Source organism: Chenopodium quinoa, unplaced genomic scaffold (assembly GCF_001683475.1).
Source record: "Chenopodium quinoa cultivar QQ74 unplaced genomic scaffold, ASM168347v1, whole genome shotgun sequence".
Taxonomy (NCBI): domain Eukaryota; kingdom Viridiplantae; phylum Streptophyta; class Magnoliopsida; order Caryophyllales; family Amaranthaceae; genus Chenopodium; species Chenopodium quinoa.
Genome location: NW_018742204.1, coordinates 14,432,319 through 14,457,682, shown reverse-complemented (window position 1 = coordinate 14,457,682; position 25,364 = coordinate 14,432,319). Strand labels below are relative to the sequence as shown.

The window sequence follows — 25,364 nt, the reverse complement described above, 5'->3', positions numbered from 1 at the left end:
TTTTTATTAAATTTAATTTCAATTTGATTTATATTTTTATTGAAGTTACTAACAGTTTATTAATGATGTAGCAATTCAAGAAAACGCGGAAAGTGAGTATTTACTCACTTAATTACTCTTATTTTTATTCTTGTTGCTAGTATCATGATTAGGTTTATTTATATTTTAGTTGACTAACAATTTATTGTTGAATTGCTTCCAATATTAATGTTGATTTTATTCTATTATATTTTTATGATCACCATATTGCATATTAAATGGAATATGTAATCGAAAATCACGCCTAATAAGATAATTTGGACGACTGGTTTAGGTTCCTTTTTAATCTTGTCGTTAATTGAAGTGATCAAAATATTTTAGAATTATATGTTGCACTAAAATATATTCAACCAATTTAGCATAATAATTGTTTGGAGCGAATTGAATCTTTGTTTTTATGCCTTTGAGATCGCAAGAATCTTTTTTCACTATTAGAATCGAGTGGAGGCCAATATTGGCGAATGTGACTCCATGACTCACTTCATACCATCATCCCCGATCCTCTTTTTGTGGTTCCAATCCATATGGAGTTAATAATCTCATGGATTATGTATGGGGTGTAACCTTCATGGGTCAATTGTTGTTGCCTTTCGTTGTCCGTTATTTGTAATTGCCTTAAATGATCCGTGAACGGTTTACAAGTTCCTTAAAAACTTGTTTGCGGCTCCCTACTTTCCATGTCCCTAATCGTATTATGTCAATTCCCACTTCCAATGAGTGCCAAGTATATTCATCACATGCTTACGTAGGCGCGCTTCAAATGACGCCTACATGTTGCTTCTGTTCTAGCTGTTTGCGGATTTTCTATTGATTCCGTTTGTTGTTTTTTTCAGAGGGAGCAAGAGACAGTGGACCATTTTTTTTTTAGATTGTGACTTTGTTATGTTGCTCCTTTGTGGGCCCTCAGTTTTTTACGTTCTAATAGGCAAGGTCTGCTTCACCTTCCTTTTATCCAATGTTTTTCCACTATTGTCTCTCTATTAGGGGCTGCTAAGGACTGGGCGAGCCTGGTGCGGTTTTTCTTCCTTTTATGGGCTATTTAGCTATCTCATAATAATGTTCGGTTTATTTTCTCGTTCTCTCTTGTACTTTGGGTCTTAGTCCTAAATCGGCTAGTTCGGGTGTCGTTGCCACTTGATATTTGTATGATTTGTGATGGGTCTTGGTCTTCTTCAGATAACTCGGCCAGTGCAGGTTGGATTTTTTCGTAATTGTGATTCTCCTTCAGTCTGTGGGGGCGGAGCTCGTGCTTTTCTATCATCTTTAGCTTTACATTTTGAGTTACAGGTTTGTTTTTAGGGATTGCGCAATGCCTATTCTAGAGGTTTTCGACATATCCTTATTTACTCGGACTGTGAGTCTATGTGTCTGATTTTGGACTAAAAACAACGGGACGAGATCTCTTTATGCTGATTACTTCAGGATATCCAGCCTCTTCTGTCTACTATTGATGCTTGCAAAATTCTAAAGGTTCCATGGAAATGGGTGTCCCCTGCGTATTGGTTGGCTGGAAAGGCTTGTACTCGGGAGTGTATTTTTTGGTCTTTTTAGTTGTTTATTTTTCCTTTCTTTCTTTGTTCTTACTGTAAAAAAAAAAAAAAAAAAAAAAAAAAAAAAAAAAACCAAAAAACAAAACTTGGGCAAAGTTCGGCCTAGTTAAGTTCATTTTTGTTTGTTTTTTAAATAATTATGCCAGACTTGGAAAGTTATGAAAGTGGTTAATATGTTAACTTGAATGTGAGAAAAGGTGTACTCGTTTATAAGTAGTATAAGTTCATAAACCATTAGTTTAATTAGCCAGTTAAATTCATGACCTAATCGTTTAATTAGTTATGTCATTAATCTAGCATTACGATTTTTTCCTTTTGATTGTCGTCGCAAGCTAAAGTAACGTGGGATTTTCATTTTTGATGTTTTTTTTTCTTTAACTGTATTTTTTATTTTATAATGATTTTTTTTTTGACAAAGGGAACATCAAACTATTTAAAAAACGTAACAAAGTAACTCTTTACGATTAGCAGCACTAGCTAACCGATGAGCAACTGCAACTGAAGACCGTGAAACCTTCTGAATGTGACAAAGGGAAAAAGAGGAGATAACATTACGAATGTTGCCCAAAATCCACATTATCGAAATATTCGTTGACCCATGATCCACGAGAAGATGTGGAACGGACATACAGTCTGTACAGAGCAGAAGCTGGGAAACACCACGGTGGAGAGCATGCCGCAAACCCCAAAGACAGGTAAGTAACTCAGATTGGAGTGCTGAACTAGCAGTGCAGGCCCTAGCTCCTCTAGCAATATAAATAGGAGAACTTGGATCTCGAAAACACCAACCCATCCCAGCAGTGTGAGAATCCCTGTCCCACGCACCATCAATGAACAAAGCACATCATAATCCTGCTAGGAACCCTTAACAACATAGACCAAGGGACGAGAAGGAAATCCCGGAGGAGCGTTTAAGATACCAGGATCCCACTCCCTAGCTTCCCTACTCCTAGCTCTCCAATTTGACGCTAAATTAAGAATAGACTAGGGAATAAACCTCGAATCTAAACCTAACATTATTACTTGTCAACCAAATCGCCCAACATAAACCAAAGAAGCCAACCAAAGACACAAGATCCTCGAACCAAAGATGAAACGGAGTAGACGGAGAAGCACTGAGTAACTGATCACGGTTAAAGTTATCCCGTAGCTTTTTAGTAAACTGGCAATCTCGAAACAAATGCTCAACTAACTCAGAATTTCGATGACAAAAGATACAGGTAGGATCAATAGGAATACCTTTAAGGCAAAGTAAAGCAGCAGTTGGAAGATCATTATGGAAAACCTTCTATAGGGAATATTTCAAGCATTATCCCTAGCTTGAACCCCACTGTGATCATACACTAAAGTACGGTGGCGTCCAAAGGGAAGGAAGCTAGAGCAAAAGAGTTGCCAACAAGTTTTAGGAACTTGTAAACCGTTCATAGGGTGAAGGTTACACCCCTTAACGATCCAAGAGATCGTTAACTCCAATAGGTCTTGAACCACGACTGGTAGTTTGAGGATGAATGTACAAATCCAACCTAAAAGAGATTGAACCTGCCCTAATAATAGGCCTCTACTTTATTCTGATCGTATTCATGTGCGCTTTCTGACTAACATGCAATCAATAGGATTAACCCTAAACATGTTTAATCTATGTGTGTTGAATATTAATGCACAAACAAACTATTATTGGCGATCACTTGAATTATAATCAAATTAACCCTAAACAAGATTATTAATTATCTTATTAAGCGTGATTACAAGTACCAATTCCCTTTAAACATGCATAAAAGGTGTGATGAATCAATAACAATAAATATAACGTATATCAAGCAACATAATTATCATCATAACAATTATAATAATCATAATAATCATAATAATAATAATTAAAATAATCATAATCAAAATAATTATAAATCATAGAAGTAATCATGTTCATGTTAAAGCATAATAATAATAATAAGATCCTAGGCATGATACTAACAAGATTAATAACAAAACCTAGTATGTTACTAAACAATAAAAATCAAAGCTTTAGCCCTAACATGAATATTAGGAAGAATATAGGAAGCATCGCAATTGTCATATTTGATATTAGAAATTATGGTTGTTATCCTAAACATGATACTAGGAAGATCAAAACACCCTAACATGACACTAGGAATCATAATAATAACCTAAACATGACTTCTATATCAAAATATCAATAAATCAATTAAAGCAATTACTTGGATGTCTCGTATCTCTTTCTAATAACAAAATACACGCGTTAGTAACTTCAAGGAAAATAATAAACAAACAATTAAATTAAATAATAATTGAAAGAGAGATTTGGGACCAAACTCTCATAAATTAAAACCTTTCACGTCTAGGGCGAAGGCAACTTCGAACTATGCTAGGTGTTTCTTAGTCTTGTGAATGCGGAATTTTGTTTGTAAAATGGGTTGGTTTAGAAAAAGAGGGAGAGAACAAGCTTTAGCTTAGATAGAGAAGAGAATTAGAGAGTTGTTGATAGTTGAGAATATTTATAGAGAAAATCAGCCAAACGGATAGAAAAACAAATCAGAGTTTCGACGAGGATAAAAGAAGTTAGCGCCAGGCGCTGAACATTAGCGCCAGGCGCTAAATTTTATCTTCACGCGTTTTCTTAATTCAGATAAAATTTAGCCGTATAGAAGGGCAAAAACGTATTTTCCTTTTAATCACTCTTTCATTCTGATTAAAACTCTAAAAAGTCAACCAAAGTCAATTTATCAATCCTTATTGCATTAGGAATGATAAATCCATATTAGGCCCTCCTCTAGATCATTGGGCCGCATATAAGTATCAAACCGAGCCAGTTTAGTAATTTGGCCATAACTTCCTCATTATTCATCGAAATTGGGCTTATAATATATCGTTGGAAAGATCTTTTCAAACCCCATCCAACTACACCATTATTGGACCCTTGCTATGGACCAACCAAACTGGATTTTCTGTTTTCTTAAAATAGGTTTTCAAAAACAGAGAGAAGGGAAAAGAAATTAAAACTATCCGCAACACTAGACTTTCCACACTTTCACTTCATTCGATGATGATTCGATGTGAAAGGTACTCATCACCGGGTTTGGTTTTGGGGAGACACAAATGGGTGTCTACACCTTCCAAGTAAACAATTTCCATTTCGGGAGAATAGGCAAACCCCACATACGCTTCCACCACACACTAGGGAACAAATCCCTTAAGCCGACAGATGGTGAGAAAGTAGGCAAGAGTAAGCTAATTTAGTGGTAAACGAACTATCACGAGTGTGCTTCCAGTAAATAAAATCATCAATCTCTTGCTTAGGGCGTTCTAAAGCTCGTATGGCCGAAGCAACTGACTAAGGAAAAAGACGGCAATTCAAGGAAGAATTACAAGAAGAAGACCCTGGAAACAGTAACTCAGAAACAAAGGTGGGTCTATCATCCTCAAGAATCGAAGGTCTAAAGACAACTTCAGCATCAGGCACCCAACAGTCATCCAAAATCTTGACAGACTCCCCCGAACCAACCTTCTAAGCAATACCCTTTGAAAACACCGAGCCTCCTTCCAACAAACCCCGGCTACCCCAAGAAGGACGCAAAGCCGTCATAATAGGCCTAGCGGAAAGTAAGGAAGGACACTTAGCTTTGTGAACGTGAGACACTAAGAGTTGGGGATGATGAATCAGCCGCCATGTTTGTTTCGCAAGCAAAGACAAGTTAAACGAGTGAAAATGACTAATGCCAAGACGTCCTAACACTTTAGGAAGATGCACTGTCATTGCAAAAGCTAAAGCCAAACCTTTAGAATCCTTACCAGACTGCCACCAGTATCTTGAAAAAAGGGAATCTATTCGATCGCAAATAGTAGAAGGGGCCTTAAAAACTGAGAGAATATGATTAAAAGAAGCCACCAAAACAGAGTTGATAATGACAAACTTAGCTGTTGACGATAAGTGCAGGGAAGCAAAGGAAGACAGACGCTGAGTTACCCTGTCTACCATAAACTGGAAATCTTTACATTTTCGACGACCTAGATCAACTAGGAGACCCAAATAGTCACCATTGGAAGAGCGAGCCTGCAAGCGAAGAGTGGTAGATAGGTAGTCCCTGTAATCCTCAGGTGCATTAGCACTAAAACGGACATAAGACTTTTGTAAATTTATCATTTAACCCGAGACTGAGCAAAACGCGTTGGTAATTGAAAGGATGTGGTCACACGCCTCAGGCAAAACCTGGAAAAAAACAACGCATCATCAGCAAAGAATAAATGTAAAACCGAAGGAGCACGACGCTAAATACTTAACCCCCTGAAACAACCAAAGCCGCTCATCTCGACGAAGCCTCAAAGAGAAAATCACCATACACAAAACAAACAGATAAGGAGATAGCGGATCACCTTGGCGTAAACCATATTTAGGGTAAAACGTACGGGTAGGAGAACCATTAACAAAAATCTGATAGGAAACCGTTGTCACACATTGCTGAATAATGTGGACCAAATACGGAGGAAAACGAAACCGAGTCAAAACGTCCCACAGAAAATTCCAATTCACCCTATCAAAAGCTTTGTTCATATCAAATTTCAACGCTGCAGAACAATACTTGGAAGAAGACGTGGACATGAAAGACAATCATTCATGAGCCAGTAATCTATTATCTGCCATTAACCGACCTAGAACAAAAGCTGTCTGAGAATTCGAAATGAGATAAGGTAATATTTGTCTCAACCTGTTTGTTATACATTTTGCAATACATTTGTAAAGGACATTGCATAATCTAATCGGTCGAAATTGAGAAAGCGTCTCTGGATTATCTACTTTAGGAAGAAGAACTAAAAAGGTGTTGTTCCATTCTTTTAACAAATACCCATGCGCAAAGAAGTATTGAACAGCCATGGAAAACCTGGGGATCCACCATAGCCTTGTGGGACTTAAAAGAACTAGTTGTAAAGCCATCAGGCTCGGAGATTTATCATTACCAATATGGAACATAACCACTTTAATTTCACTAGCAAAAACCGGATTTAGCAAGAATTTAGAGGCCGAGAGAGAAGGAACATCTAGAGTATCCCAAGAACACTGACCGAGCGTAGGATACTGTCCATGACAATCATGAAAAGTTGAAAAATGTTGTTTTAGGAGATTAGCTATTCCAAGATGGTTTGAGATCCAAGTATCACTATCATCCCTGAGACTTATTATTTTATTCCGTCGACAACGGACTTGGACTGATCTAAAAAGAATCCTAGAAGGTGAATCCCCTAGAGCATCCCACTTAGGGCCTGTTCGGCAGTAGCTTTTGAGGTAGCTTTTGAAGTAGCTGTTAGCTTTTGGACTTAATTCAAACACTACCTATAAAAATTACTACTGTTTGGTGAAGTAGTGATTTAAGTAGCTGTTAGAGGCGGATGTAGCTTTTAGGTAGCTTTTAATAAAATCTAGAAAAGATAGCGTTGAAAAAAAAAAACTAGCGTTCAACCTATTTTTTTAGGTTTTATTATCTTATCTTATTATTATTTTTTTTTTTAAAAAAACAAAAATTTTATCTTTTTTTTTTTTGTCTATAATGCTTTGGAATCATCCTCGTCTTACTTGCCACTGATCTTGTTTCTTCCTTGTCTTAATTAACATCATACCTACAGTCCATGATATTTTAAAAATATTTAAATAAGATATATCATACTACTGCTACCACTAATAATAATAATAATAATAATAATAATAATAATAGTAATACTAATACTAATAATAATAATAATAATAATAATAATAATAATAATAATAATAATAATAATAATAATAATAATATTTCGGGGTTGGGTTAGACGATGAACGCAAAGACTTATCGTTGTGTAATGTGCTATCGGTTGGGTGTTTCATTGTTCTTTATCACGACGTCGTGCTCTGCTTGTTCAAGGGTTTTTGCTGAGGATATTTTCGGTGATCACGCTATGTCTTGTGCTGGTATTGTGGGCATTAAACATCGCATAATGTTGTTCGGGATACCCTTGTTGATGTTTGCTATCGGTCAGGGATTTCAGCTAGAAAGGAGGTGGGCATTGGGTTATCTGGAGGGAACGTTGGGGCTCTTAGACCTGCAGATGTGTTACTTTATTCATGGGATCGTGGTCGCGATGTCTGTGTTGACTTGACATGGTCTTCTCCATTGACACAGTCTTGGCTTTCTGACTTTGTTCTGGACAGGTAGTGACTGAAGCGGCCAATCGGAAGCGAATCAAGTACGAATCCAGTTGTCATGGTTTCCTTCCTTTCTCTTTCTCTTCTCTTGGGGAGTTAGAAAAAGATGTTGTTGCATTGCTGAAGCGGATCCAGAAGTTCTCGAAAACTCAAGACATTGGGGCGCGTGCTGCAGCTCATATCTTTACTAAGGTAGGTTTTGCTATAGCTAGAGGAGTGGGGGCCCAGATTGTATCTCGGCTTGCCACTAATTTATTGTAGGTTGTATGCCTTTTGTTTTTGAGAAATAATAATAATAATAATAATAATAATAATAATAATAATAATAATAATAATAATAATAATAATAATTTCAACAGCTAGTTTTGCCAAACATTCATATTATGAACAACTATTTTGACAGCTGACAGTTGACAGCTACCTATTGATAGCTGACAACTACCTCTACAGCTAACAGCTGCTCAAAAGCTAACAGTCCGGCAGTGAGCAGCTATAGCTACTTTTGTCGAACAGACCCTTACTCTTAGCTATTTCCAAAACAAGAAGGAAACCTGCGCAGTCGAAATCTTGTCCCGACGAAGAGTGATAAGAGAACTACGATCATTCTCATCCAGTAAATTATAAGAATTAGAACCCACTAAAGCCTGTAACTCATGCCAGTCAATACCCATTGTCTCTTATGTGTAACACACCAGGAAAGAAGGTTGCGCTTCAAATCTTTGCTAGTTTAAGATAAAGAGGGAGCATAGTATTAGTAAAGTTTTTTTTTTTTTTTTTTTTTTTTTATTTTTTTTTTTTTTTTTGGGTGCACAATATAAAAAAGGTTATTATTGTGAATGACCTAATCGTTTAGTTAATTATGTCATTATTCTAGCATTACAATTTTTTTCCTTTTGATTCTCACTCACAAGCTAAAGTAACGTGGGATTTTCATTTTTGATGTTTTTTTTTTTTAAAAAAATTTTTAACTGTATTTTTTTTTTATAATGAGTTGCTAGTTTAAGATAAAGAGGGAGCATAGTATTAGAAAAGTTTTTTGAATTTATTTTATTTTTTGGTGCACAATATTAGTAAGGTTATTATTGTGAGTGACTTAGGATTACTACGAAGATGACACTTATTATTCTCCTTACTTTAATAATGCAAGTCGAGTTAGCAACTAATCAGATAACTTCCTTAATTAAGGTGAGATAAACCAGCTCTATTTGAAGTCCATTTGCTTATGTGGAATGATGTAATTTCTTAACTTTCCATCATCGCATGGAAAGTTGACACATGTTATACATGTGTCATGATCAACTTATTGTCACGACCTACAAGTAAATCGATTTAGCTCGTGTCACGAGTAACCACCAAAGTGGTCCGCATATCTCCACATACTAAGCTACTTCCGCTGGTCCGCCATGTAATTGGAACTTGTGGGCAATGTACATTACTTGTACAGCAACAATGTACATATATACATGCATAAACTGTGCCATTCTTCATTCTCTTTTGTACTTAATTGTACCTCAGCTCCCAAAAAGCCAATATCAATTATCATCACATTATAATTGAATATGAAGACATATAAACATACAAGTATTTAAATTGTAACGCACCAAAAGTTGCGGAAAATATAATTATAAATAATTAAATAAAGCATAAAGTTGTACATGAGTATATCTTACACGCACGTAACACGTTAAAATAACATGTTACGTTTCATTTATAACTATAGCTATGAGCCGTCAAAATATCCACGTGACAAACACATGAATCATCATCACTAAATGTTTTTCATTTTATAAATGTGAATCTTAGTCACATCTTAGCTACAACCATATCCGCATGTCTTTTTTTTTTTTTTTTTTTTTTTTTTTTTTTTTTTTTCTTTTTTTCTTATTCTCCCTTGAGAAATTATTACATGACAATATTTATATTTATTAGAACTATAGTTTATATAATATATAATTATATATGATATATATTTAGTACGGCATTTTCCCGTACTTCATATTATTGTTGAACCCTAAAGTGAGGTCCAATTGCACCTCACTATCAGCACCCATTTGACCAGACACCGACCCTTCAGTTGACTCACCAGAAAACATACTGAGCCGCTCGAAACTCTGAACATCCCCACCAGCATCATTTCCATTACCACCATTAATCGAAAGCTGGTCAGCCTGAAAAGCGGGGGCAGCACGAGACCCTCTGGGGCGACGCTTGAGGCGGGGCCCAGTAGGGACAACGAAAGTAGCAGGTACGGTAGTAGAGTCCTTAGAGGACGACATGTGGCGAATGTCGTAGAGCTTGAGAGGGGGAAGATGAATGACTTGCTGAGGTGGAAGAGGAGGACCATCGGATGAAATAGTAAGAGACGGAGGAGAAAGTTGCATGATAGGCAGACCCTTGAGAACAGCATCAACGGCAAGCTGACAGTGGCGCCACTGACCAGAGTATAATAAACCAACTGAGCCATATATTGGGTCTACCACCCTCCCACATGCCTCGTATAACAATGACTGGAATATTGCTGCCAATTTCAACCAACAAATATTTATTAGTAAGTGTACGTACCTAGATGGTACTGTACGTTTTATTTGTTCAATCTTTTTTATTTTATTATCGATATTTACAACTCCATATCAATCTGAATGAATTACGTTATAAAATCCCCTTCACGAGGAGGGCTTCAGCCTATGAACAATAGTAACAAGATGCCTCACCATTTATTATGACTGTAACAAAGATCAAGGAAATGAATAATCGTCTTAAGTAATCTCTACTTTTAGTTATTCCAATCCCCTAATCAATTAATCATCCTCATAATATCCCCTCTTTATATATATATATTAGAGACAGAAATGATTTAATTTTTATATATACCATGCAAAATGATTTTAAGAGAAAACTAGCTAGAAATAGTTTTATAAGGTGGAATTGTGGGAAAAAAAATAGCCTAAACATTAAACTTAACCTTAATCACCCAAGACACGACATCGTGACAATGCAGACTTTCATAGGCTCATAGCTTTTGTTTCTTTACTAATAAAATGAAGCTATTTATAAATTATTATTAGCAACTAGTAGATACTTCGTACTAGATACGGAGTAGCAACTTACAAAAAATACGGTAAAAAAGTTGCTTAAAAAAACAATGTATATATCTAAAAAATAAATAAATAATTACTCCGTAAATAAAATATAGAATTACCCATTTACCAGCCAAACAAATTAGTTGGTAAAATACTCCGTTCGTAGCATTGAAGTGCATGACTCAATTAATTCCAACCCTCCTATAATAAGAATTTTAACAATATATCTATTTTTTCAAAAAAAAAAAAAAAAATAAAATTACTCCGTATTATTATTATTTTAAACCGCTCTTAAAACTGTATATGAGGAGCTAAAAGTGAAAACAATATGTAAAATAAAACATTAATAACTTACATTAGTAGATTCGTGAATTTACCACTGTTTTTCAAATGGCTAAATTAAATTAATTCAATAAATATATTAAATCTTATTTGCAGCCCTCACCCTTTTTATGGATGGAAAAGTTCATAATATATATATATATATATATATATATATATATATATATATATATATATATATATATATATATATATATATTTCGTTGTTGACAATGAATTAATGAATTATCACTAATATCTTTAATGATCAATACATAAAAATTATATTTATTTGATATCATAAAATTATTAATCAAAACAAATCCATAAAATTTCACATGACCATATATTTTTTAATTATAAATACAGATTACCTATAATTACGTATTAGTAAAAATTATGAAAATTAGATATTAAGAAACTACATATAAGGATCAGATTAAACGAGATCTCATATGATAAAGCTTTTTCTTACTTGTATATTGGTCAAAGTTATAAAAATTTGACGCCAATTAAAAAGGAAATGAGGCAAACAATAACGCCAAATGGAGTAAATTGTTTCGACTTTATGTTATTAGAAATTACTGTGGAAATTTACAAGTGCTTCCTCAAAATGTTGGAATTATTTTCCAACTCCTAAAACTATTGGATTGCACAGAAATTGATGAGTAAACTTGATAGAGAATTGGCTTAAATTTTGCAATTTGGAAATAGAAAAAGCATTTATAGTAACATAGAGAATATAGATCCATTTTTGGTAAAATTACCTTATTAAGATTAGATTTCCAGGAGATTCTGTCCTAGTACCTATCAAAGTCTGACACTAATATATAAAGATAAAATAGAACTATATCTATCTAAGTGTAATTGTCACACTCAACTTATCACATAATTAAGGACTAATTACAATCACATTAAATTCTTCAATCACAACAAAGATAAATAAATAAACTTTTAATTAAAGTTGTACCAGAAGAATAAAATACTAATTATTTTCCTTGGGTTACAAATGTGTCATGGACCATCATTTTTTTTGGGGTTTTTGTCCAAAATGTTACCACAGTTAAAAACAGAAGTTTAACTAATAACTTTACAATTAAAGTATAAGAAAAAATTTCCCTTGAATAATGGACACGATAATGTTATTTTTAAAATAATAATTTTATCGATCATTTCTTAAGAGAAGGATCTCATACACTTTTCTATATGTAATTTTTAGTGACACTTCAATAAAGAAAGATGCGCTTAATTTTTTGAACAGATTAAAGAGCATTTTTTTTTATTAAGGTTGTACATAAAACAAAGTCCATTTTCATATACCAAAACAAAAATTGCTCTATTAGTATATCACTATAATAAACTTTATTCCCAAACCCTTCAAACACTTCTGGGAACGAATTATATACATCCGGATGTATGTATAAAAAATTTATAAAAAAACCATCTTTTTATTCTAAAACCCCTAACATCTTACTTTTTTTTTATTTCCGCCCCTAAATGTCCTAGGAGACGGAACACAAAGATCGAAAAATAAAAGGTTATAACCGATATGAACTCGACAACTCTGATCATACATGCAAGTAACAAAAACAAAAGAAAAGGATTGAAAATTTTACCGGGGCGAAGGTGCTCGGCGCCAGCATTGAGGAGGTTGAGAAGACCGGCACGGCCGTAAAACTTAGCAAGGAAAAGAGTAGCATTGGATTGGGCTTCATTAGACATCATCCAATTAAGGCAAGGGCGAATGACGCAATCGTCGTTACAACCTTTGCGGAGAATTCTACAGCCATTGCAGCTAGTTCTCATGATTATTGTTGGTTGTTAACACAATTAGAGAGAAAGAAGCAAGAAAAGAGAGATTGTAAACAACAACAACAATGAATTGAAATGAAGCAAAAGATGAAAGAGAGAATGTAGTATTTATAAGCAAGGAAAAATAAAATGTGAAGTGAGAGTTGCGTGGTTTTAGTTTAAGGCTCATAGCCCACAGGAAGAATAATGTGCTTTTGTGGAAGAAAACCTGGATTAAAAAGTCTTGAAGCTTTACTAGTTTTTGGTTGTTTGCTAAATAAATTTCTTTTCTCATTGTGTTTATTTGGAAAGTTTTAAGGATTGTCTACCTTCCAACTTCCAAGTGTACAAGCCTCAATGTTGGGGGGATTGTCTTTCTATTTAATTGCCCTTCATTTTTTAATATTTTTACATGGTACGTACAACTTTGTGTACTGTACTATATTGCGTCGTCTTCTTGTGCAACCTTACCAAAATAGTCGGTTTATTATTATTATTATTATTATTTTTTATATGAGGGAGACATACCTCGACTATGGATTTTAACAACGAACGTATTTTAGTTGGTTAAAGTTTTGTGCTAATTTGAACTTTGTGATAAAACCTTGTCTAGTCATATTCCTATAACTCGATAAGGTTGGTCATTTTACATGTACAAAAATATAAAATAATAACTCTTATAATTTAAATTTTTGAATATTAAAGAAATATTAATTGTTTAATTGTGTGTTAGAATGCGTGATAAAGAGAAATGTGTCAATTAAAAAAAACGGAGCTAGTATAACATTGGTATAGTAAAAACGTAAATATTGTCTCCTTTACAGGTTATTTGCAACGATTAGACATTTTCCTCTCAACTTTATGTCAAATCGTTGCAAATAATATGTAACGGAAGAAGTAATTAATTAATAAATAAATTTGGTATTAGTTGGACTTCTGTAAGATCAATATGAAAGGATTAATTGAGCGTTATCATCTATTTTTCACTTCATACCAAAAGAGTTAATTACACAACTATTTTCAAATTGGAATGCAATATTAATTAAGATATCTACCCCGAAATCACATAAGATTTGAATCATAATTATAATGGCGAATACGACAATAAAATTAATTGTTTTCTTCGATACCAGCTTGTATTGTATTACTGTATACTGTAAACAGGTATTACACGTGTCATATTGTGATGTGCTTATCTTGTGTCATGCCTAGGATCCAGTCTGGCAATCTTATTTGATCTTTACTACTAGTTGTATTGTTCACAACATCTTTACTGAAAAGCATGATACAACATGATTTAAGTGCAGTGATTTGTTACATTTATGTCACACATAAAGTATCAATTAGGTAATATTTTGAGTTGTTTTACTTTATTTCTGGCGTCTTTCAATTCTTAACTATCTTTTAAAAAAATATACACACCAATAAGCCTATTGTGGGACCCAAAATTGAGCCGCGTATGAATGTCCTTTCTAGCCTGTATGCATAGGGTTAAGTATCGGCGTATAGCTGCTATTTACATGCCAAGTAAATAACAGCTATACGACAAAATAGTGGTGAATTTTTTTTTCTAGTGGTACAATATTTGTACCATTGTTACCTAAAATAGCTATAAATAATACTACTAAAATAGCTTATACTCTAGTAGTATATTAAAAATTCCGGTGTAAGTATAACAGTACATTAAAGATACCACTGTAGCAATAAGAAAATCTGAAAAACTAAGCGAATTTACCAAGTAACCCTCCTATATGCATCCTAAATATATAGCAGCTATGCGTCTAGTTGCACTCTATGCATAGCAGGTTAAGTCTCAGCGCATAGCGCCTATTGATTTCAATGCATATAGGATGACAATTTTGCAATTAAAAAGTATTATTCAGATAACTTATACTTTGGTGGTACATTATACATACATAATGGTACATAATGATACATTATAATGTACCACTAGAGAGGTCAACTTTTCCAGAAGTTGAAACTTATAAGAAGGTAAAAAGTACCACTACGCTCGTAATAGTCCCCAAAAAGTACTATTCAGACAACTTATACTTTAGTGGTACATTATACATGCATAATAGTACATAATGATACATTATAATGTACTACCAGATAATCAACTTTTTCTAGAAGCAAAAATTGAATCAGCGGAAATTACTTCCTTACCCTCCTATTTACATAGCTCGCCCATAGGCGCTATTCGCCTAGACTCACTTTGCATAGCACACTTGCCATAATTTTGATCTTAATCTCACCACTCTTTGGGCGTATAAGTCATTGCAAATTTGAACTGTGCCTTTGAGTCGTACTAAAAATTTTATATTTCAAAAGAGTCATCGTGAAGTTTACACTTCTAGAAGAAGTAGGACATCTTAGACCAATAAGTCTATGTAATACTATATACAAATGTTCATCTAAATGTATGGTAAATAGAATAAAGCTAGTTCTTCCAAAGCTTATTTCAGGCTACCAACATGCTTTCATTCCGGGGCGACATACGTCTGATAATATCCTTCAATTCTTAGCCATAAGCTTCTCCATATGATAAATAATAGAAGGAAGGGGGCAGATTTGGCAGTGGTAAAAATGGACATGAGCAAAGCGTATGATCGAGTAAGATGGGATTTTCTGTTAAATATTCTCAGAAGATATGCCTTCCCGGACCATTGGGTTTCTTTGTGTAAACAATGCTTTTCAACAGTATCTTACAAAGTTTTAATAAATGGGAGTGTCTCGTCGAATTTCATTCCCAGCCGTGGTTTGCGGCAAGGTGACCCCTATCTCCGTACTTATTTTTGTTTTGTATGGACATTTTTTCAAGAATGCTACAACTAGCAAAAGACATCAAGTTCCTTAAAGGAATTAAGCTTTCAAGACAATCCCCGAGGATTAATCACCTTTTTTTTGCGGATGATGTCCTTCTCTTTTATCATCCATCGGAAGAGGCATGTACATCTATATCGACTATTATTGGTCAATTTTGTAAGATTTCAGAGGAGCAGTTGAATTTGAACAAAGCCTTTATCAAATTCAGTCCGAGCACTACTCCGGAAAAGCAAGATAGTTATAAAAATATTTTGCGAATGAGCAAAACGACAAACATGGTGTCTCACCTTGGAGCTCTAGTTGACTTTCTTTCAAATAGAAGCTCAAATTTTTACCTTTCTAGTGGATAAAATTGCGAGGAAAATTTTGTCCTGGAATGCTCTTAACATTTCATTTTCCGCGAAAATAATTCTGGTAAATACAGTGCTTGTCTCAATGGCAGTACATGTTATGAATCGCTTCAAGCTTCCGTGTGCTATTGCTAGCAAGATTGAGAGTTTGGTGATGAGGTTTCTATGGGGTAATAAGGGAAGTAGGGGTATCCATTGGGTAAAAAAAAGAGATTATTCAATTGCCTACAGGAATGGGGGGTTTAGGGATCCGAAATATAGAAGCCCTTAATGATACCTTGCTAATGAAGCAAGCATGGCGTATGGATAATAATCCGCAATTATTGGTCTCTAAAATCTATTCCATGAAATGCCCTTCTATGCTGTTAAAGGGGAAGGTTCATTCTTTGAAGAACAAAAGGATTTCATGGGGAATGAGGGGTATAAGGAGTAGTGAATTGAAGTTTAAAGATGCTCATGGTTGGAAGGTTGGAAATGAGGAAAACATATGTGCTTTTCGTGATATTTGGGTAAATGGGAGAATTCCAGAGCCAAAGTCAAATGTAACTCTTCGACAAGTCTTAAGATGTAAGGTAAGTAATTTTATCAATAGGGAAATTAATTCGTGGGATGCAAGGAAACTACGAGTTTCTTTCCCTTTAGCAGAGGCAAGAAAGATAGGGGCTATGGAATTGCCAGAGACAGATAGGGAGGATGTGTTTTGCTGGAATTTTACCAAGACTGGCGACTTTAGTACGAAATCGGGATATGCTTTTTTACTTGGTAAACAAGTCCAGAATGATAGAATTACACTCGATGAGATAAAGTTTCTAAAGTTCATGTGGAAACAAAAAATACTGCTGAAATGGAAAATTTTTATCTGGAAGGTCTTTTATAATGGTTTGTCGGTTAAGAGTAATTTGCATTATAGAAATCTAAGTGACTCAAGCTTGTGTGAGTGTTGTAATATTGAAGAAGAAAATATCAATCATCTTTTAAGACAGTGTAGTACTCCAAGGAGGGTATGGTTTGGTGGATATATTAGATCCGAGGAAAATATGGAGAGTACTATTCAATCTTGGTTAATATGTTATACCCGACTCTTTTATAGTCAGGATGGTCCCGATAGTGAGAGGGTTCTAATCTTTGTTGCCACCCTATAGGAGATATGGCTAGCAAGGAATGATTTCATTTTTAGAGGAACCAATGTGCCTGTAGAGGAGATCTTAGAAAAGATTGGCAAGCGTATGGAAGAACATCAAACTTTTGTCAACCGAGAAATAAATGGTTTTGATGATTCGTATCCCACGGACTTAGATCCAATACGACTACCAGGTTTCAATTTGACAAGTTTAGGTAAGTTTGATCAAGGCTTTTCTAATCTATCGATACAAATTGATGGTGCCTGGAATAAACAAACAAAGAGAATGGGTATAGGTTGGGCACTAGTGGAGGGTGGAGTCTTGACAGAGAAATATGGCTGCAGTTTTGGAATGGCAAGCTCTGCTCTTCATGCTGAAGCAATGGCATGCCTTCATGCAATGAAATGGTGTCTCCAGGAAGGGTTAAGTAGTATGGTCTTTATCACAGATGCTGCAAATTTGGTTGATCTATTGCAGAAGGGGAGGGCTAGAGATAAAACAGTTGAATGGACTATATCTGAAATCAAGGAAAAGGGGAAGAGCTTTAACTGGTGCATTATCCGCAAGGAAAACAGGGCTAAAGTAGAAGTGGCACATAGAATAGCCAAGGATGCATCAACTTTTTTATTTTCGTCTTTTACAAGTTCTTCAATTATGTATTAATCTGCTTTATCCAATGTCAAAAAAATAAAAATAAAAAAAATAAAAATAAAGAAGTTTACACTTGAATGAATCAGAAATCCGTTTAATGATCCAACATGATTATTCAAGCTATATAGTGAACTCGAAGATATTTATCTATTTCAACCCAAAAGTGACATATTTTGAAATATCCTTGATAACATTCAACATTTTGATCCATAATTAAACGTGCTTTGAACAAATTAAAGTAAGTTGGTTTTGATTAGTAACATAATGGTGCGGTTCAAAGGGTCATGATCGAAATTCTAATTGTTTTCTTTAATTTGCTGGAGTCGTCTATTAATTTGAGATTGAATGACATCAACCCAAATTTACGCATGGTTAATAGAATTAGGTTTATATATATATATATATATATATATATATATATATATATATATATATATGATTAGATTAGTAGTTTGTTTTATCATTTAAGATATATATAATTAGGATACTATCATTTTTAAGATTATTTGATCTTTTATTTTTCTATTAGGCATGGGATTATGGCCTATTCTCATCAGTTGAACTAAACTTAACATAACTGAACTTATTAGAGTTGAACTGAACAAAACTGATCTGAACTTATTAGAGCTGAACTGAAATGAATATTTTATAATAGAAGGAAATTAGGAGTTGAACTGAACAGAACTGAACTGAACTTGTTAGAGCTGAGCTAAACTGAACTAGGCTGAACTGAACTTATTAGAGCTGAATTGAATTGAACTGAACTGAACTGAACTTATTAGAGCTTAATTGAACTTAAAATAATTGTATCAGAACAGGTCCTTATTATATGTCTACTAGATTACGTCCCATAGCACGCACGGTTTTTACAAAATTTTATGACGAATTATAATGTTAATTCAAAATCTACAAAAACTCATCCTCAAATTTTTAATTTTTAAATGAAATTAAAAAAAGTTTGAATCTTAATATATAACTAGAATTGAGTTACGAATCAAAAAGTAAAAGATATAAAATAATATAATAAAATAAAAGATATGGAAAATGTGTGAATAATTTTTTTAGGAAGTGAATACTACAATTATATGATTTGGTAAATATTTTTTAAGGAAGTGAATCACAATAATTATATAAAAAGTGATTTTTTTTTCTTAAGGAAGTAAATAAAAAAATTATAGAAAAAAAAAATGGAGTAAAAAACAGCACCAAGAAGTGACATGTTTCATTCTTGGTGTCTGTTTTAGTATTATGTTATTGATTGATGAATAGATTTATTTATGTTAATAAAATTTAGAGTCGGGTTTATGATTAATATTGGTTCCTTGTAAATTATTGAGATGTTTTAGGAGAGCATTAAACTTCGCCGGGAAGGTAAAAACTAATCAATCTAGTTAGTTGTTATGACTTGTGGTTAGAATTGATAATATCGTCAGGAAGTAAAAGTGAAATTTATTTCGCCCTGGGTATGGAGAGACCCAAGTTGCATCCATATTTCAAGCCCAAAGGGACTCTTATATGAGTGGGCATAATATAGTATAAAACATATTTCTAGACTTTAACCATCATGTTAAGATTTTGGTTGAACTGGTCCTTTAATTTAACGATATCTCTATTTCCCATGTAATTCAGTTCATATAACTTGAGGTTCCAAATCAAATTTCATCACAAAAACAATCTTAATTGCTTAAAATTGAGTGAATTGAACTTTAAACCATCTAAAGTCGAATTTATTCAACACACACTATAATCCACACCAAATTGGTGCGGCTTCTCTTCGAAGTCGTTAAACATGGTTAATCAAGAAGAATTTACAACATTGTTGAATTGGACCTAAACAAAATTAAAGACTAAAAAGAAGGAAAAAAAATTATTCTAAGAACTTATAATAAAAGCAAAACGTGTTTCTAAAATTAAAGTCCTTGACATAAAATTACATGACTGTAGATAATAATATTAAGTAATTTGAGCGCCTTTATATTGTCCGTGAATTATCAAGATCAAGAGCATCGGAACCTAAAATTCAAGATCAAGAGCATCGGAACATAAAATTACAAAAATTTTGCCTGGTTTGAATTGCAATTCCGCGACCACGTTGAACCTTAACTTGTCGTATACCTCTCAAAAATAAACCTAACCGGAACACTAATTATGTAAACGGATAAGTAAAGGTCGGATCCCTAGAGACTATGGTCTAACTAATTATAACGACTCAAGCAATTACTAAACATGAAAACAATGATTCAAATAATAATAAGAATTCTAAATTAATGAACTAAATAGCACAATTAATCTAAATAGTAAGAGAAATTCAATAATAAAAATATCTAAGATCAAGCATCACCACGAATATAATCAATGCATAGTCATTCTACCACTAACATATAACTCAATCGACAAGAGGAAAAGTAATCCCTGGATAATACAACCAAATGTATCTCTCTAGTTATCGATAGCTTTCCTAATAATTACAACCAAGCCTACTCTTGTGGAATCATGAAAATTAGAGACATTAAGCACATTACTTAGCTTCATAATCATCCATTCAACTACTCCCGTAATGAACTTCAAACCCTGATATATTCAAACCTGTTAAAACTTAACTCTCGTTGCGATAAAAACAATGGATTAATAATAATAATAATTATTATCTCTAATTTAGCATTGTCATACGTACAATGAATTAAGCATGTCAATTGCAACTATCATTAGAGAACTCAATGAAATAATTCATGCATGCATCAATCATATTCAGATCCCACTAGATCTTAGAATAAAGAAACTTGTCACTCATGATAACAAAAACAGTTAAGAGAATTACAGAAAACATAATTAATAATCGAAGAAATTAAAGAGAATAAGAAAGTACTGAATCTTGAATTACGATAAAAATAAGTTGTAGAGGGTAAACTAGATCTGAAAGCTTCTAAAATAATTTAAGGGACTAAAGATGTATTTATAATGAAATATACTACCTCTGTTAAATATTAGTTGCAACTTTGGAATATTTTATGTCTCACAAATAATACCCCAAAGTTCAAACTAATATTTAACGAAGGTAGTATTAAGAAGCTAAAAGGATAGAATTTAGCCTTAAACGTCCTAACACGCTCTGGGGCGCAAACGTGCCCACATATATGCACAGACATGCCTGACCACTTTGCCGCATCTTCCTCTGCTAGGGCACGGACATGCCCGCATATAAGCACGGACGTGCCTGAATCTAGCTCCAGGGCTTCCTTCGCAATGGCACAGACGTGCCTTTTCGCACTCGCTCACACACGGATCAGACATGCCTTTCTAAGGGAACGGAAGTGTCTCTTACAAAAATTGAGGCAAAAACTTTGAAAACCTTTTTCGATAGTGAGGCACGGACTTGCTTGCATAGCACTCGTATCAGCACATCCATGCCTGCACTAGGCATGGACACCCTACTCTAACACGGACGTGCTTGATGATTGCCCTTCTTTTCTTAGCTTCTTATCCTATTTTGTTGACTTGAAACGCCAATGCCATTCTTGACATGGACCTGATTGGCTAGAAAACTGCTTTAAATGCCTTAACCTCAATCATTGAGCTCCGTGAGACTCTGTTTAGATACGCAACATTATGAAATCTTTAAATTAGCCTTGTTAATATTTGTAGACGCCTAATTATGTCTCCTAAAAAACCAAACCTAGTGATGAATATCTTTCACGTCATTGATTATCGAACGAAGTGAAAGTGTGAAAATTCTTGTGATACGGTTGTTTTAATAAAAATATTTTTCTTTCTGTTTTCGAAATGTACTCTATTTATGAAAATGTCCAGTCCAAGTTAGTTTGGTTCATGATAAGGGTCCAATAATGGTGTAGTTGGATTGGGCTCGAAAAGTGCTTTCCAACGATATATTATAAACCCGATTCCGAAAAATAATGAGGAAATTATGGCCAAAATACTAAGTTGCGCTCGAAATGAGTTTTATATACGACCCAATGATCTATTGGAGGGCCCATTAATTATTATTCCTAAAGTCATTAGGATTTAGTTTAATCATCTAGAATAATCTAGAAGGTTATTTGGAATTCTAGTGGGATTAGGATTAGTAATTATATTTAATAAAAAAATTTAATTTGGAATAAAACAAGTGTTTTAAAAAGATTAAATCTGATTTTAAAAGATAAGTACGGACTTTAATTAATCGAATTTAATAAGATTAAGGATTCCGTACGGATTTTAGAAAACGCGACCTCCATCGCGAAATGACAGGACCCTGTCACGCGGCGACAAAAGCAGTTTTTACTCCGAATCGAATTCGGTCTTTTCTTATCGTTTCCGGACTATTTTTTCTTATAAATAGGGTCTTTATTCCCCGTTTTCAAGCAAAAACAAGCTTGATCAACAATTATCCAATTTTATTCTCTTCTCTCTTTATAAGCTAGAAGCTTATTCTTTCTCCCTCTTTCTAAGCCTTTCCTTTTCAAATAAAAATACCGCATTCACGAGTTCTAGACACACCTAGCCAAGTTCGAAGTTGTCTTCGCTAGACGTGAAAGGTTGATAATTTCTGAGGGTTTGGTCACAAATCCCTATTTCAATTATTTAATTTAATTGTTTGATTTAATATTTTCCTTAAAGTTACTAACGTGTGTATTGTTTTGATAGAGAGAGAGAAACAAGACAACGAAATAAGTAGTTTTATTGCTCTATATCTTGAGAAAGCATGCTTAGATTATTTAATTCCTAGTATCATGTTAGGATGTCTTTATAATTTCTAGTATCATGTTTAGGATATTAACTAATATTTCTAATATCATTTATTGCTTTTTAGTATCATATTTAGATTGCTTCCTATTTCATCTATCATCATTACTAAAAATAAAGCATTTTGCGACCGCCGCAAATAATTGCTAAAAATAGAAAAACGGTTGCAAAATTTAATTGCGACCGTCAACGGTCATAAAGCGGTGTTCGTTATTCCCACAGTCGCAATAAAAAAAAATAACGACTGGTTGACGGTCATAATTATTTTGCGACCGTTTTCACTATTTTCAACGGCCGGTTATAAAACGGTCACAAATATAATTAATTGTGACCGGTACATTAGCGGTCACAAATATGTCCATTTGCGACGGCTATAGGCGGTCACTAAATATATTTTTTTAAAAAAAAGAAATAAACGAAACCCAGCAGCACCATACACCACCTATACCCACCGAGACTTAGCATGCATACATTCATTTCATGAACCACCACCCCAACCTAACCACCACCAACGCTAAACCATCTCCTCCCACGCTAAACCACCTCCGCCCACGCTAAACACCTCTGCCCATCGCCAACCTTAACCAAAAACCAGAAAATTCAACCCATCAAAATGAAACCAAATAAAATTCAAAACAAAAATCAAAATTAACAAAAGAACCCACAAAACTAACAAAAATAAAAATAAACCCCAAAAATATAGATCCACAAAAATTGCCCACGAAAAACAAACAAAAATCAAACCCAAAATCAAAATTAACAAAAATCAAGCTCAAATTAAAAACGAAAATAAAACCCAAAATGAACAAAAATCAAACCCACAAAAATTAACAAAAAATCAAAACAAAAATCAAACCCAAAATAAACAAAAATCAAACAAAAAAAATCTTCGAACATAGATATTTCGAACAAAAAAAAAACCTAATTCGAACAAAAAAAAAACCTAATTCGAACAAAAAAAAAAAACCAAATTCAAAGAAATAATCAAACAATAAAGTATAAACATGAAAATTTACCTCAAAACTTGAATTGACTTCGAATTTCACCTTGAATCTGGTTTAATTAGGCCAAATTCGACCATGAAAAGTCTAGATCTAGATTTTTTATTGTCGAATTTGACCTTAAAACCATTAACTTGTTTAACCATAAGCTTGTGACGGTGAAGATCGAGGTGGTGACCGAATTTCTGATTTTTCTCGTGTGATTTTTTGAACAAGAACAAATAAAGAATGATGAAGTAAAAGAGAACAAAGGGAGGAGGAGAAGAGGTGAAGATGGTGACGGAGGAAAGAGCTTCGGACGGTGGTAAAAATGGAGGAAGAAAAAGAAAGGAAAAAGAAGAGAGGAGAGAGAAGAAAGAGAAAGCGGCGTGAGGCCTTGAGTGAATTAGTTAGGGATTGGATTGGGTGACTTTTATATAGGATCCTTTTTTTAAAAAAAAAAAAAAATCTTTTCCGACCGCCTAAAACTGTCGCAAATTTGCAATTTACGACCATTTTTTACGGTCAAAAAATGTTTTTTGAGTTTTGAATTATTTTTAAAAATGTTCAAATAACCCTATAACTGTTTAAAAGGGAAAAAACGGTCACAAATCTGCGACCGTTTTAAAAAACGGTCGTAATATTGCGACTGCGTTCAAGACGGTCGCAAAAATCATATTTTGCGACCGTTTTCATGACGGTCGTAGAAAAACGATTGCAATTTGACCGAATTTTAGTAGTGCATGTTAGGACTAAAGCTTTGATCTTTATTGTTTAGTGACTTGCTAGGATTTGTTATTAATCATGTTAGTATCATTCCTAGGATCTTGCTAATATTATGCTTTGATGAGAATATTATTATGATGATGATTTGTTGTTATTATTATGTTGCTTGATATTATTGTTATTACTTGGTTATGCCCTCTCTTGTAGGATTAAAGGAAATTCGTACTTGACTACTTGTAATCACGATTAATAAGATAATTCGTAGTTTTATTTAGGCTAATATGATTATAATTCAAGTAACCGCCAATAATAGATTTGTTTATGCATTAATGTGCAACCAACATAGATTAAACAGGTTTAAGATTAATATATTAATTGTATGTTAGTCAGAAAGCGCACATGAATATGAGAAGAATAAAGTAGAGGCCTATTTTTAGGGCAGGTTCAATCTCTTTTAAGTTGGATTTGTACCTTCATTTCCGAATATCCAGTCATGGTTCCAGACCACTATGGAGTTAGTGATCTCATGGATCATGAAGGAGTGTAACCTTCACCCTGTGAACGGTTTACAAGTTCCTAAAAGTTGTTAGCGACTCTTTTGCTCTAGCTTCCTTCCCTTTGGACGCCACTATACTTAAGTGTATGATCACAGTGGGCCGGGGCTCAAGTGTGGGGTGCTTGAAATATTCCCTAATACATAAAAAAAAAATGAAACTATCCATGAATGCACCAAATCATCGCAACTAAGCCAAATCAAGCCAAAATGGACCATAAGCAACTAATTAATCTAGACTCGAAAACTAACTAAAAAGACTCTACAAACATGCACAATACACGATAGATCAAACCCTAACCCTTTGTCAACTTTTAAAAAGAGGATTTTTCATTATCTTTGAAACTAGAAAAGCAACAAAAAAGTTCGACTTTAGGTGGGTTTGAAATTGTTAGAGCACAAGGGCACAGAGCCTTGTTCTTCACATTCACATGACATTGGATAAA

The 25,364-nt window shown here is 33.9% G+C and overlaps 2 protein-coding genes across 2 annotated transcripts; both read right to left on the bottom strand.

Moving 5' to 3' along the window:
- Positions 1–2,022: 2,022 nt before the first annotated feature.
- Positions 2,023–5,748, bottom strand: LOC110732292. The gene is made up of 4 exons (XM_021912244.1): positions 5,157–5,748; positions 4,974–5,051; positions 2,600–2,828; positions 2,023–2,401 (listed from the first exon to the last, which is right to left on the bottom strand). The coding sequence occupies exons 1-4, from the start codon at positions 5,746–5,748 to the stop codon at positions 2,023–2,025; spliced, it is 1,278 nt and encodes a 425-aa protein (XP_021767936.1).
- Positions 5,749–9,386: 3,638 nt separating this feature from the next.
- On the bottom strand, positions 9,387–13,092 carry LOC110693282 (LOB domain-containing protein 41-like). The gene is made up of 2 exons (XM_021870461.1): positions 12,797–13,092; positions 9,387–10,297 (listed from the first exon to the last, which is right to left on the bottom strand). Exons 1-2 carry the CDS (start codon positions 12,984–12,986, stop codon positions 9,750–9,752), a joined length of 738 nt encoding a protein of 245 aa, XP_021726153.1. The 5' UTR covers positions 12,987–13,092; the 3' UTR covers positions 9,387–9,749.
- Between the last annotated feature and the right edge of the window lie 12,272 nt (positions 13,093–25,364).

Coding starts and splice junctions, on each gene's coding strand:
- LOC110693282 (XM_021870461.1), bottom strand. CDS start 12,986: ATGAGAACTAGCTGCAATGGCTGTAGAATTCTCCGCAAAGGTTGTAAC. Junction 10,298..12,796: donor CGCCGAGCACCTTCGCCCCG/GTAAAATTTTCA, acceptor TGAAATTGGCAG/CAATATTCCAGTCATTGTTA.
- LOC110732292 (XM_021912244.1), bottom strand. CDS start 5,748: ATGATAAATTTACAAAAGTCTTATGTCCGTTTTAGTGCTAATGCACCT. Junction 5,052..5,156: donor TCCTTCTTGGGGTAGCCGGG/GTTTGTTGGAAG, acceptor CTGATGCTGAAG/TTGTCTTTAGACCTTCGATT. Junction 2,829..4,973: donor GTTTCCAGGGTCTTCTTCTT/GTAATTCTTCCT, acceptor TTTGCCTTAAAG/GTATTCCTATTGATCCTACC.